General features: G+C 45.3%; 1 protein-coding gene across 6 annotated transcripts in view; it reads right to left on the bottom strand.

The window, feature by feature from the left end:
- The window catches only part of CEP170B (centrosomal protein 170B), a 59,815-nt gene that overhangs the window by 17,964 nt on the left and 28,334 nt on the right, over positions 1 to 13,517 (bottom strand). For 4 of the 6 annotated variants that reach the window (XM_052783357.1, XM_052783361.1, XM_052783359.1 and 1 more), the window contains exons 3-9: positions 12,092 to 12,193; positions 10,026 to 10,502; positions 7,696 to 7,758; positions 6,092 to 6,855; positions 3,844 to 4,032; positions 3,544 to 3,652; positions 334 to 2,106 (exon numbers count right to left, since the gene is read on the bottom strand). In XM_052783357.1, the coding sequence (XP_052639317.1) occupies positions 334 to 2,106; positions 3,544 to 3,652; positions 3,844 to 4,032; positions 6,092 to 6,855; positions 7,696 to 7,758; positions 10,026 to 10,502; positions 12,092 to 12,193 (3,477 nt within the window). The remainder of the gene's footprint in view (positions 1 to 333; positions 2,107 to 3,543; positions 3,653 to 3,843; positions 4,033 to 6,091; positions 6,856 to 7,695; positions 7,759 to 10,025; positions 10,503 to 12,091; positions 12,194 to 13,517) is intronic. The other 2 variants (XM_052783363.1, XM_052783358.1) reach the window with 1 other exon arrangement.

The raw sequence follows: 13,517 nt of genomic DNA, 5'->3' as shown, positions 1-13,517 counted from the left end.
CCTTTTTAACACAAAAATGGCTAACATGTTCCTGTTCAAAAAACAAAGTCACTAAAAAAAAAAAAAAAAAAAAGAAAAAGAAGAAAAACAGCTATTTGCAATATCCTCACAGACACCACCACAATAATATCTCAAATACAATAATGGGTATGAGAGATGCTCTGCTGTCTCCAAACCCACAGGAAATCTCAGCCTCCATACCGCTCGTTAATGCAGACTTTTGTACTCACCAATGCAGCCCTCGTATTACTGAGACACCAATCCTTGGCAACCATGTGCAGCCTATAAATCAGAAAGAGGGGAATAGAGGAGAAACAAAGCACAAGCACTTACTGGACGAGGAGGAATACTTGACACTGCTTGAACGGGTCCTGCTGAAAGGCTGCTTTGCGGAGGCAGCGGCTGCTGTTTTCCTCGCCGCGGCTCTAACCTCTGAAACACCTGTCTTCCGATAGGACTCGACACTCCGGCCCGAAAACCCTGTCCTCGACTGCGCCGTCTCGGAGTCACTGGGCACCGTAAACGAACCTGCCCGTTTCCTCGGCATGGCGAGGATGTCCAGCCGGGAAAGCTTCTTCGTCTCCATGGACTGCTTGGGGCCTGGAGTGGTGGCTTCAGTGTTGGAGGCCGTTTTCTCAGTATCGACACATTCGTTGTCTGAAGCATCTCCCAGCCGGGCACGACGTAGCTTTGAGGCCCTTGTGGGCCGTGGGGTGGATAAACTGTTGGAGCGGGTGAGAACTTGCTGGATTTTCTGCACATTCGAGGTTGTTTTGCTGTGGTCCTCCTTGGTGGCCTGAGTAAAAGGTTTCCTTCTGGGAACTGGCCGGGTTACCGAGTGCTCGTGGTCAGACACAACTGCATCGGGGACAGGCAAGTAGGGCAAGCTCGAGCTTCTCTCGTCATCCGTGAAATCAAGCGACCCTCGAGTCCCAGCACTCCGCTTCATCTGGAAGCGTTTGGCGGCCTCCGTGCGGTTTGATGACTCTGGTGCTTGCGTTTTCCGCTTCTCTGTCAGCCTGTCCCGAGCGCTGGGCTGCCCGCACTGGTCCTGGATGGACGGCGTGGAGGAAGATTTCTCTTTTTGCAAGCTCACGACCGCTTTGCGTTTTGGGGCGCTCGTCGGGACGTTTTTGCCACTCACCAAGCTGACCGTGCTGGCAGTGTCCACGTCTGAGTCCCCTGACAAGGAGTCCTCCAGCTGACCAGCAGTTTCCGAGGGCTCCAGCTGTTGGCTTTGACCAAGTAATTTGGCTTCCAGTGCTGCCAAGGCAGTTTCAGTGTCCTTAAGGAGAAGATGAGTCTCCTGACCAAAGTCCATACGAGTTGACCGAACAGCCTCTAAATCTTTAAGCAGAGGGTGACTTGAAATATGCGGGAGTTTGTTTTGAGGAACACCACTGCTTGATTTATCTTTGGTAAAACTTTCCTGTCTAACAAAAGATGATGTTTCCTTTCCTGCCATGTTTTCTTGATCTTGAGGAAGACTCTGATGAAGGGAAATAACCACTCTGCCAGCTGCATTTATGTAAGCACTAACATCTTTGACCGGTGGCTTTCCAGGAACTGGTGGGCCAGCAGACTTGAAGGAAAACTCCTGATCCTTGCCATCTTTGTCTGCTCGAGCATGGGACACGCTTAGAGAGAGCTTGGAGGGAATCCCCACATCGTTGCTGTCATCACCAATGTAAAACGAAGTAGAAACTGGCTCACTTACAGCTCTCATGTTTGAGACCCGGGAGGCTCCTGGCTGTCGGCTCTCCGATCTTGTGTCTTCCCCCATCTGCTCTAGCATTTTATTGTTCTCTTTATATTTCTTGCCTTTTTCTGTGCTGAAGCCATCATCAGACCTACTGGCATCACTGAGGCTATCTGGATCCAAGTCTTCTTGGATGAAGAGGCGGCTGCTGGGATCACCATAGGCTTCCACACAGTGGTCCTTCATGATGGTTCTCTTGGTAACCTCAGAATAGGACTCCTGGCAAACCAGGACCGTGGGTGTAGGGCTGTCTGATTTATCACTTGGTGGGAGTTGGGGAAGAAGGCGCCTTGTTCTCAAGGGCACAGCGTTTTCTGGTTCCCCAGGTTTTGGGACTACAGCACTTTCTGAAGAGAGTTAAGTGGACAAGAATCAACTGTTGTAGAACTGTACCACTTACTTATTTAGGAAGAGCTTGATCCTGCAAAGTGTGAGTCCACAAAAGCACTCACAAGACATGCTTAGAACTAAGCTTTTATGTAGTATGAACACGAATAGGGCCTGGCTGGTGCTCGCTTCCTCAGGTTTACCAGTACAGACACCACACTTAATTCCTTTGCTGGATCAGAGCGCTCAACACCTTCCCTCTCTCAAGGTAGGGTTTCAGATTCATTCTCCCATAATATACCTCTCAGTACAAGCATGTACTTTAGAGGCTAACGGCATTGCTGGCATCTGTCTACCATAAACGAGGCCACAGGAATGAGATGAAAAGCCATCAGACAAACCACTGCAGTGATGCAGTGGTTTAAGTGCCATTCTACACAACATAGCCCATTTGACTAAACAGATGGTGTTTTTCACAGTACAAGTTCTCATACAATCCTATCCCACAGCAGTCTCAGGAGAAAGACCCTATAACAGTTAAGAGGCTCTGAATTAGAGCTCACCGCCCCAGCGTGGGTGGGCTTATCAGTATGGACACACCTCATAGAGAGAGCACTCTTATTTCTCCCATGCCACTGGCCAGGACTTCATATCTGATGCTGCCTTTAAATACCAGGATAACTGGTTATTTGACTATGGTAATACTTCAAATGCTCCAGGAGTCAGGTTCTCACACAGTGTGAAAACAGTGGCAATGACCTGTGAAACAAAGGTTTCTTCTAATCTTTACTGAATCTATCTATAGCTGTTGATGTCAAGAAGGTAATGACAAATATTTCCAACCAAAAAAGTTGAAAAAGTTTACAAAAGCCAAAGCAGCACACTTCTCCATTTCTCACGCACCAACAGGACCACAGGGTCTGTAAGCTGTCTTCCCAGTTACAATGGGAGTCTGATCTTCACCCGCTCCCCTCCATACCCAGTTTTCTACACTGATCTCCACGCTTCAAACCTGCCACCCAACAGCAAACTCTAGAACAGCCTAAAATGCTCAGCACAGCCAGACACAGGAGAAGCACACCAAAAAAAGCACAAGTCAGCAATTCAGTCCAAGGCAACTTGCAAAGGGCTTTCATCTGGCATCATAAGGCAGTCTAAAGAATCAGTTCTCGGGGCTAGTTAACACCCAAGGCCCTTTCTTCTTCCCAGGTGTCCTTTAGTCATGTCAAATGTAACATTTAAGAATTTCTTGGATGACTCTGAAATGCAAACCAGAGGCTCTCTCCATCTTTAGTCCACTGGGAACAATTCACTCTGTCCTTCCCATCCCCAAATACATTAGCTAAAACAGAAAATAAGCCACAGCCAGATGCACAGAATCCCTTAATTTCTGCTTTTCATATCATTCTGGCTTAGATTCAGCCACCTTTAAACAGTAACGTCAGGATGAGACTTACCTGTACCTCCATCACCCTGCCCAGAGACAGATGCAGAGTCAGAGTAACTGTCCGCAAGGCTCGCCCACCTAGACACCCACTTCTGACTCCCCTGAGATGCTGCAGACATCTACAAGGTGGGGAAGATGGTGTCAGAAAGATGGTTTGTAAACCAAATCCTAGCCACAAAATCTCTCCTCTCATACACGCATCACTCAGTCTCCTCAAAATGGAAATCAATCTATGCATCACATTTCCATTCAGACAGAAAACCCATCTACACCTCCACCATCCCAGCAAATCCACCTGGACTGCCCATACCTGTGCATCAGCCTGAGACCCACTCACAGCTTTTGAGGCAAATGCCTGGAGCAAGGGTGACTTCTGACTAGTGCCATTTTCACTGATTAGATGCTGATGAGAACCGGAGTCATCTTTTTCACCTTTAATTATTGGTCTAAAGGCTGAAGAGATTCTGGAAAATTCGGGCGACTCAAGAACACCAAAAACCTGAAAAGGTGTTTGCATGGGAAAGATTAAAAACCCAGAAAATAGAAAAGTATTAGCCCAAAATCCAAATCCACAAAGCATTAGTCACACACAAACTATGATCCCAAAGGCCCAGAAACACTTGCCAATGCTTCCATACAAACTATGTAAATCATTTTCTTCTGTACTCCACAGTAGCAGCTTTAAATACACTTATTCATAGAATCCCACTCACACCCACCTCATTATTTCAGTGTGTTGCCTTTAACAGTAGTAACTTTCACTGAAAAGGAGTCCCTTTTCAGCCCTGAGAAATTTAGGATGAGTGTCAGGAAAGCTATTTACCAGCTCATTTGTGGAGAATTAGAAAAAAAATGGGAAAGCACCATCTCCAGGGTCTTTCAAAGACTGTAGCAGAGAGTGGGCTGAGAAAAGCAGCCTTCCACTGGCATGCAAGGCCCTGGGAAAGGATGCACCTCTGAGATGGGTGAGTGTTTGAGCTAGTTGGCCAGATTCCCTCTGGAGATAAACAGGCCTTCCTCAGGAGGTGACCAAGTCCCATGCCTCGGAACTGCTTGTTTCTCTTCCCTGACTACAAGTAGTTCAGAGGAAGATGCCACCATGGAGGTGCCTAGGCTAGGCAGAGATAGCCATAAAGTTCTCCACTCTCACTTCTATTAAAAAAAGTGTGTGTGCAATGGTGGGGGAATAAAAAGCAGAGTCACTTCAAAACCTCAGCAAGTCCAGAATTCATATAATCTTTCTTCCTGGACAGAAACACTGAGGTCCAGTTATTAGTTGTTTCCCAAGCGGCAGGTCTGCACTGCACCAAGTCCATGCCAGAGTCAGGAGCAGAACTTGGCCAGCTTGCCTGCCCGAGTCACACGGCTGCCAAGACTACTCCCCAGAAATAATTGTATCTTTATGGCATTTTTCCTCATATTTACCCACCAGAACAATTAACCATCTAATGTCAGGACAAGAGCCTTGCTGTGGCTTAAACACCCTGCCCTGAAAGCTTCCGATCACATTTCAAACAAGATGTAAGGAACAAATGTAATAAATAAACAAAAGAGGGAAGCTAGATCCAGGCTCACAGTACACCGCATACAAAGCTCTAAAGCCAGGTTCAATTAAGGCTTCCTTTAAACCTCACCATCCTCCTGCCTACACTTCACTAAATCTTCATAGCAACTTGTCGGTTTTGTTTTCATAACAGACCGCAGATGAAAGCTAAACCTGAAAATCAGCCAAACTTTGGTTTGCCCTGGGGTTGCTTAGTTGGGTGGGTTTTTTTAAGCCTCTCCCTCATCTCTGAAGTTTTGGTTTTAGGCTGTCATTCACTTTGCAAAATCCAAGCAATATAGATCCATCTAGGATTGCCTCTGCCCTAGACCACACCCTTTGCTATCTCAACTAGCTGCCACTTGCCCTGCCAGCAAGCATTCCCTTTCGAACCAGGCACAGCCAAATACAGAATCACCTACCACTAAGGCTTGTGAAGGATCAAGAGCACCAGCCCTTGGCCTGCATTTCCTTTGGCCTACCACAGGATGCTGCATCAGTGATGGACTGCGGCTCCCATCTTCGTAACAGCGGGCAAGAGGTGATGTAATGCCAAGGTAGAGGCTTGGGAGCAGTCCTAGAGAGGAGAGCTGCTCCCAGCCACAGCTCTTGTCAGGATCAGCCTGATCTTTATTCTGTTGTTGCCTTTCCCCTACACAGATGGCAAGCCCATTCTTGCACTTTTGCATCCAAATCCCACTTTGGAAGCAAGGCAGCTCTTCACTGTGGGCTTACCTTGCCTTCTTGTACTCTGTGGCTTTTTTGTTTGTTTGTAAGTTTGGTTTTTGTTAGGGTTTTTTAAAGACCAGTCTCTCAGTTTATGGGGGCCTATCCTTAACACAGGTGACCCAGGATGACTTCCCACCCCTCATCATAAACCCCTGCTGCACCCAATTCAAAAGGGAGCAGTCCTTCACGGCAACAGCTAATGAAGTTAGGCCATCCAGCACAAGGTGCAGAAGCCCAAGCCTTCAGCCCTTAGCTCACTGGCAAAGCAGAGAAAAGCAGCATTTACCTGATCTATCATTTTTCGCGCTTCCTCCACCTCTTTATCCTGTGACTCTGTCTCGATGGTGTATGTGCCCGTCTCACTCACACTGTCTTCCTCATCGTTCCTCCTGCCCTGGGCTGACTTTATCTCCGGAGGTGGAGCAGAGGCAGGCTCTGGTTCTGACGATATAACCACGCGTGGAGCTACCGGCACAGGCAGAGGTGCCGGTTTCTCAGCGCTCGGCTTCCCAGACTGAGCAGTCTCCCGCAAGTACTCAGCCATAAAATCCTGCGCCATTTTAGACTTCCTTCCAACGCTCCCATAAGTTTTGGCTGATGCTCTGGAAGCAGAGGAGGACGAAGAGTTGATCCGATCCTCTGTCTTCTCCCTCTTGAAGGAGCTACTTCTTTGGGTCCCGGAGGAGCTGTTATTGGGTTTGCCTGCCTGAGCTCCAAGGTGGGACGGTGGTACTGCATTTCCCAGCTTCTCTGCCGGCAACGCACTCTTGCGCTTTTCAACCTTGGTCTTCAGCCCCGGATCGGTGTCGCTCTGGGACGAGTGAGCGCTGTGTGTGAAAGACTGTGACCGCTTCTTCCGTGGTGTGTCCTCGAAGAACTCGATGACAAAGGCCTGCTTGTTGTGCAGCATCTCGTGGGGATCACGCCTCATCTGGCGCTGCAGCCTGGTTTGCTCCGTCGCACGTTCGCTGCCCGTCGTTGTCTCCTTCTCTGCCTTGGGCGCCACGGGGTCTTCGGAGTCACTCTGCGTCCCGTCCTCGTGCCTATTGCCTGGAAACAAGGTATGTAGATTTGACTTTCATATTCTCAGTTGCTGTGGCCCTGTCATTACCTCCCAGTTGAAATTTATCATTTCAGTTAAAAGAAAAAAATCCTATAGGATTAAACAACTCCAAAGACATCTCCTGTGGTACAGGGATTGCATGCCATCAGAGGAAATAAAAGAGAAGGCAGCTGTCTCCTGACCCCACTTTTTACAACTGGTTAGCTATCAAGTTATTAAAAAACAATTCAAGAACACATTTCAACCCCAAGGGTCTCTGCTTTTGTAACACTGATTGTTTTAGATACCTAATGTTTTGTTTCTTTGTTTTTTCTATTTAAATAAAAATGATGACATTATTTTGCTGTTCTGCCCACTGTAGTCCAAGATCACTTCATTAGGTTCTCTCTGTTACAAAGCAGAAATCTCTCTGCAGTATCAGTAAATAAACTCACACACTGTATCCCATGAAACCAAATCCTCATGATGAAAGACCAGATCAGTGTGTTACGAGCGCATGCACCTCTGAACACCCACATTACCCCGCTCTACAAGGGGGAAATAAACCAGAGGCTAACAGAAAAGTGAATTTGCAGGATTCTTTACTTTCCCTGAAGATGTAAGAATCACACCATGACACCCCCATGAGTTACACCATCCTATCACCAGCCAAGCAAAGGTTAAATCATTACTTTGAGTTCAGTAAGCTTAAAGTAAGTTTATAATTATTTTCACTTACGTTGGCAACAACCATCTTTACAACTTTCTCTATGTATAAGTGATGTCTGCCCCTCAGCATCTCAGTTCAGGACTCTCAAAGTAAGTTAAAAGTAAAACAAAAAACAAACCTTTTTTTGGAGAAGGAAACGGGTGTGAAGGCACACAACACGATTCAGTCAACGACCAGGAACCTGTCATCGGGAGAAGGGGGAAAGAGGTCTCTGCGCTCTAGACTGTAATATGCAGCAAGATAAACTGGCTAAAATACCACGTGTTTGAAAGGAAAACTGCTCAAACCTACTTTGCAAGTTCTCCAGACACATGGGTGAAGACCATTTATTACCTCAAGTTAGCTGTGAAAGATTAGAATTTAATACAAGGTCCATTCAACCCAGGAGTCAGTCCTCTGAAGAGCTTCCTAACACCCTCATGAAGGAAGCCAGCAAACTTTGCATTGTGCCCTGAGGGCTGATAAGCTTCATCCTTGGAAGGGAAAGTTCTTAAATTAAAGGGTCTTGGCTAAGAACTCTGCTGAATGCAAAACAGTGAGGACACAAGGAAAAACACCCACCATGCCCATGGATGCCCCAGCAGAACACCATGCCATCCCCTCAAGCTTCTAAGACCTGAACTCTCTAGTCTTGATACCAGGCTTTACATTCACCACATTGTTCCTGAAAGTGAACAAATGTTACTAATGAACCCTGATGGTGGGCATCTCTGATCCTGAAGACCCAAACCTGGTAGGCAGCCAGCAGTAGCCTCCAAGACATCTTCAGAATTAGCCCTGCCAGAAGAACATGTTACACAGCTATCGCAGGTAAATGACACCCTGTCCTCTGCCAAAGCAGAGGTGGATAAACTCCTCAGGCCACCAACACTGTATGTTTTAATCAAACGTCCAAAGAGTTGATTTCTTGATATGCAAGTTATGCATTAAATTACCTCAGCTTCTTTCCATGCCTTATGGACTGTAAAGAGGCAAGTGCAGTCAGTCTAGTATTCCTGTGCATCGCTCAAGGAAAATCCTAGGATGAGCAGCAGCTGCCTAACTCTCCAGCCTTCTCCAAGAGGAAAGAGCAAAACTACCGAAGCACATTTTTATCTCTGACAATGTTCTCCAGCAAGTCAACAAAATCCAGTATCACAACAACAACAAAAAACCCCAACCCAAACCCCAAAACCCTCTATCACACAGTCACAGTAGATTGAAAATAAGACCCTAAATAATCAAGTCAAGGCACCTCAACACTGTCCCTTATTGGGAAGAACTAGAAACAAACAATGACAACAAAACGGTTCAATTTCCATGCCATGCCAAACCCCAGGGCTGGATATGTGAGACCTTTTTGGCCATAGGGGGTTCTCAAAAAACTGTACACAAAACAGCAAGTTGGAGATGTAATAGGTAAAACTTGTCATATTACAAGGAGGTTTTTTCCAACAAGGACCAAGCAAATACTCCTTTAAGGGAAAACAAGGTATTGCTCTCATTTAAGAAGGACCTCAAGCACTTTAGGTCTGGTAACCTTCAATATGACTTCATCAGTTAAAGTTGCAGTTCAAAACAATAGCCTTTCCAGAGGCCTGCAAGTCAGTGAGAATACAGGAATCGGTGGTCTCCTCCTAGCTGTTCAGTGCATGGCCCAAGAGAGACCTCCAAGCAAGCCCAAACCTTGCAAAATATATTCAAAGTCGCATGAGAATCATGTGAGTCAGTCCCACCAGCTGCACTAAGAACTGGGCTCCAAACTACACTTCAGACCTTTGAAAATCCCCAAAGAATTCCTCACAGTGACACACTTAACAGGACACAGGTCCACAAAACTTGAACTTTTTGAACAGAGCAGTATTTCAGAGATGCTTTAGTTTAAGAGAAGAAACCTTCTTCTACAAGCACAATTTCCTCCATTGGTGATCACGTATATCTCAACTCTATCACCAGTCTCCATGTCAGGACCTTTGGTCATCCAACCAAGTGGCTCTGGTCATTACAGCCATCAGGATGATCACACTTAGCCTCTTCTGGACTACAGCTAAAAAGAAGTGTCATTCCTTCAGCTAGGAGAAGCCAAGAGAAGAAAATCCACTGAAATACCTGTGTTTACCAACCTGCCTGCCTGACCACATGGAAATTATTTTAGACATTTAAAAATCAAAATCTTTTTTTCAATCACTGTTACTGATGAGCTGGCATTATAGATGTAGAGGAACCAGATTAGAATGTCCCCAGGCCAGCATCACACATGACTTCAGGGCCAGGTGAACAGCCTGCTAGCCGGATTCAAAACCATTAACAGTCATTAAAGAAATATTCTTCATCTTGCAAATTTGGAGCAGAGATAATTAAGTCCAGTTCTCCTTGACAGGAGAAGGGTTTTCCCCCTTTATTATGCTGTGCAATAGCAACGGCATGGCCAACAGAGAACTATGTCCACATGACAATAAATTCACTCACCTTTAAGTGTCCTCACATGAACCGGCAGGTCACTCTTTGTACTGTACACATCATCTCCTGGAGACTGCCGTCTCATCAAGCTTGGGTCATTCTGGACAAGCCAGTCAGCCACTTTGCTCTCCGCTGACATCACTTCCGTATGAGCTGGTTCCTTACTATACGGTCTTCTCTGTCTGAGTGAAAATTTAGTTACGTGGTCTTTTATCTTTATTTTACCGGGGGTACCATCATCAAATTCAATGGTGAAAGAGGCATGACTCTGTACAACGGGGGCTACTACAGCATCAACATCCTTTGTTGGGATCTCATGGACCTGTGTTTCTGGAGATTTTGATGGCTGCTGAAATTCTTTAGTTGGAATCTCAAAGTAACTTGGCTCTCTCCGGAAGGCAAACACAGACTGTTCTTGGGCATCTCTATAAGCAGAAATATTACCATTCAGTTCCTCTTCATGATGGGTTATCTCTTTTGATCTTTCTACAAAAGAGGAAAAAAAAAAAAGGCAAGAAAACCTTAAATTCACAAACATTAGCTGAAATGGATTAAAGAAAAATACAAGTTCTGGTTTAGATAGCTTTGTACTCTGGCCTCATCACTGAAATCGGTGCCTATTGCACTGCTGCTGTCTGACCAACATTTGTTATATTCACTTTGTCCTTTCTTCCATTGCTCCCTAAAAAGAGAGCTGAACAAACGCACACATGCACAGTTGTATGTTTTGACAAAACTTATGTGGTTGGTGGCATTTTAAGGTTTCTGTATGCCTGGGCTGATGTGGAAGGAAGATCCTGTTTTACTTTGCTGAATTCACTTACGTGCACACCTACTCAACTTTCCACAGTTCAAAGGAAAAAAAAACCCACCTATTCACAGGCTCGTCAATGAACAGAGGCACCCAAATGTAGGGTTTGGTCTCTGCTAGGCTGACACCTTCTGTCACACAGCCTAGCAGAAACCTACCACTCTCTCTTCATGCCATGACTTGCCCACTAGAACCCCACCCCAACCATGCAGGATCTGCTCTACCAACGTCAAGCACTTCTTTTGCGCACACAATGCAATGGATTATCACCCTCTGAATTGCAGTACTGATCTTAGGGTTGATGGCCAAGAGGCAGTCAGGGCCTGGAGAAGGAGAACAACTCTTTGGGGTGATGGACAAATCCATTAACAACAGCCAGCTATGTCTGGGGTAACTCATGCCTAAAGGTCAATGGGGCACAGTGAAGGGCTCGACCCTGAAGAAACACATGAGATTTTGGATACTTGTCTCAGATTAATACGGTCAATTATGAAAGCTTGAGTGTGCAAAGCTAACCACAGACATGGTTTTGCTGGATAAACACCTAATTCTGTAACATCACCAAGGACAAAACAGCGTTTTCTCAGTAGTACCCAAACTTCTTGGCTAGAGGGTCACTTACTTATTTCAACCTCTTGGGAGGGCTGCTAATGACAACCCCTCTCTGCTAGAGAACAGATACACCGTACATGCATCAAAATAAAACACTTCTTTGTGCAGTAAAGCACCTGCTTGATAGAAACATCAGGTTTACTGCACAAACGAAAAAAGATGCATCTTCTATGCATACAGATTCACAACAACAGGAGTGGTAAGACTAAAATGCTTCCAAGGATGATGAGGTGAGAAACAGACTGCTTCCACACTAATCAAACCCAGTCAATGCATCAGGTCTTAAAGTGCCTCTTCGATAGGAAACTCCTGGGAGACACAGTGGATGGTTTATTCAGGTGGGCTGCATACAATCACAGTTATAGCACTCCCATTTAATTAAGTCTCAAACAAGCTTAGTGAGGTCTTTCTCATCCATACTGAATTACTCCACAACTGCTGTGTCTAACAATCAAGTATTTTAGGGCAAACATTTTAATTTTCCCTTATTACGGTTTCATCAGCAGCAATCTACACATAGGAATGTGCAAATACAAGCACAAAAGAAGTGGTAATTAAAGCCTTGAAGCAGGATGGCTTCACACAGTAAAGATCAAAAGCGTGCAGAAATTTTGTCCCCCCATCTTTTCCCACCTTAAATCACCTCCGTTACCTGAGTAATGTTCCTCTTGCCTTCTGTCCTCCTTGTTATTTGCATCATCTTCCCCCCACCAGGAGGGCTGCCCATAAAGAGGGGTGCGGTAAGTATTGGTTTCTAGGAAGAGGAGAAGCAAATACTTTGACACAGAAAATATCAGTTTACCAGGTTCACAGAAGTCAACAACATGCCAAAAAGGAAAAAACAGCAGGGTCAGATGAGATCACGTACCTGTTGCATTGCAGTTATAACAACAGCAAATTATACATAATAACGAGTATGTTCAGGCTTTTCTTTTTTTTCCCCCTTTTTTCTTTTTTACATTCTGCTGCAAGATGCTGACTCCACCTCCCTTCACCATCTTTCCTAGCTGTGTTTCCCAAATACTGGCTTTTCTCCCTTTCTAGCCTCATTATTCACAGGAAGTGGAAGATTTTTGGCAGGACAGACTACAAAACGCTAACCACAAAATTGCCTGCAACTGACCTGCAAATCAGATGAAAATCAGACTTTTTTCCTGATTTTAATTGGGAAGACTGTAGCTCTGCCCTTTCTTGCCCCACCATGCCCTTGGATGTTCTGAGGCCAGGGATTTTTTCCAACTATTCACCACTCCCACTCTCAGTGACACACATCCCACAACAGGAAATTCTTGAAGCTTTACAAATTTAGGGAAAATGGTAAAACCATCTCCTTACATAAAGAAGTAGTAAACTCTTACTCTCTAAAGCTTAAAGTAAACCAAGTGGATTCCAGAGTCATTGCAGGACAGAGCTTTTTCTTATGAAGAAGCTTCCCCTAAAAGACCCAGGCTCCTACCATTTTCTCTGCTCAGTGAGCACTCACTGGAAGATCAGGGCTTTGCTGCAACAACTGGTACCCAAAGGAGCTGATCCACTGCTGCTCGTTTTGTCTCCCACAAAACAAGACTGTGTTTTGGCAGTGCCTTGAGCTGCTGCTGTTTATGCAACAAGTAAAAAGAATACACCTCAATTTACCTGTGGTATAGTTATTATTATTATTATTATGTTTTTATAATAGTTTAAGAGAAGCAAATAAAGTAGCTTTCATTCTTTCATCTGGAGGTGATAGAAACACAAGGATAGGTCGGGGGCTGAGGTTAAGCTCCAGCTTTGTTAGCTGCTTCTGCCTCTACCCATAACAGCCATCAGCACCCGCTTTACCGGCCACGTCTTAAACCCTGGCTCCAGCTACTGAGCCATAGCTGGGCTTCTACCGCCAGCTGCTGCTCGGCTTGTGGTTTTAAAACCACACACTGCTCTGTGTAAAGCAGCCCCTAAACAGCTCTGCAATTCTGCATTCCTTATTTTAATAGGGACATGACAGAAAGTAGTCATTAGCATAAGGGAAGTCAGGAGAGGAAGGGGAATTAAAGAAGTCAAAGAAAAAAAGAAGCTTGATTTTATGCTGCTGGTTCTAA

This window comes from Harpia harpyja, chromosome 3, assembly GCF_026419915.1.
Source record: "Harpia harpyja isolate bHarHar1 chromosome 3, bHarHar1 primary haplotype, whole genome shotgun sequence".
In the NCBI taxonomy this organism is placed as follows: Eukaryota; Metazoa; Chordata; class Aves; order Accipitriformes; family Accipitridae; genus Harpia; species Harpia harpyja.
The sequence above is the reverse complement of the archived record's forward strand: the minus strand, read 5'-3'. Positions and strand labels throughout refer to the sequence as shown.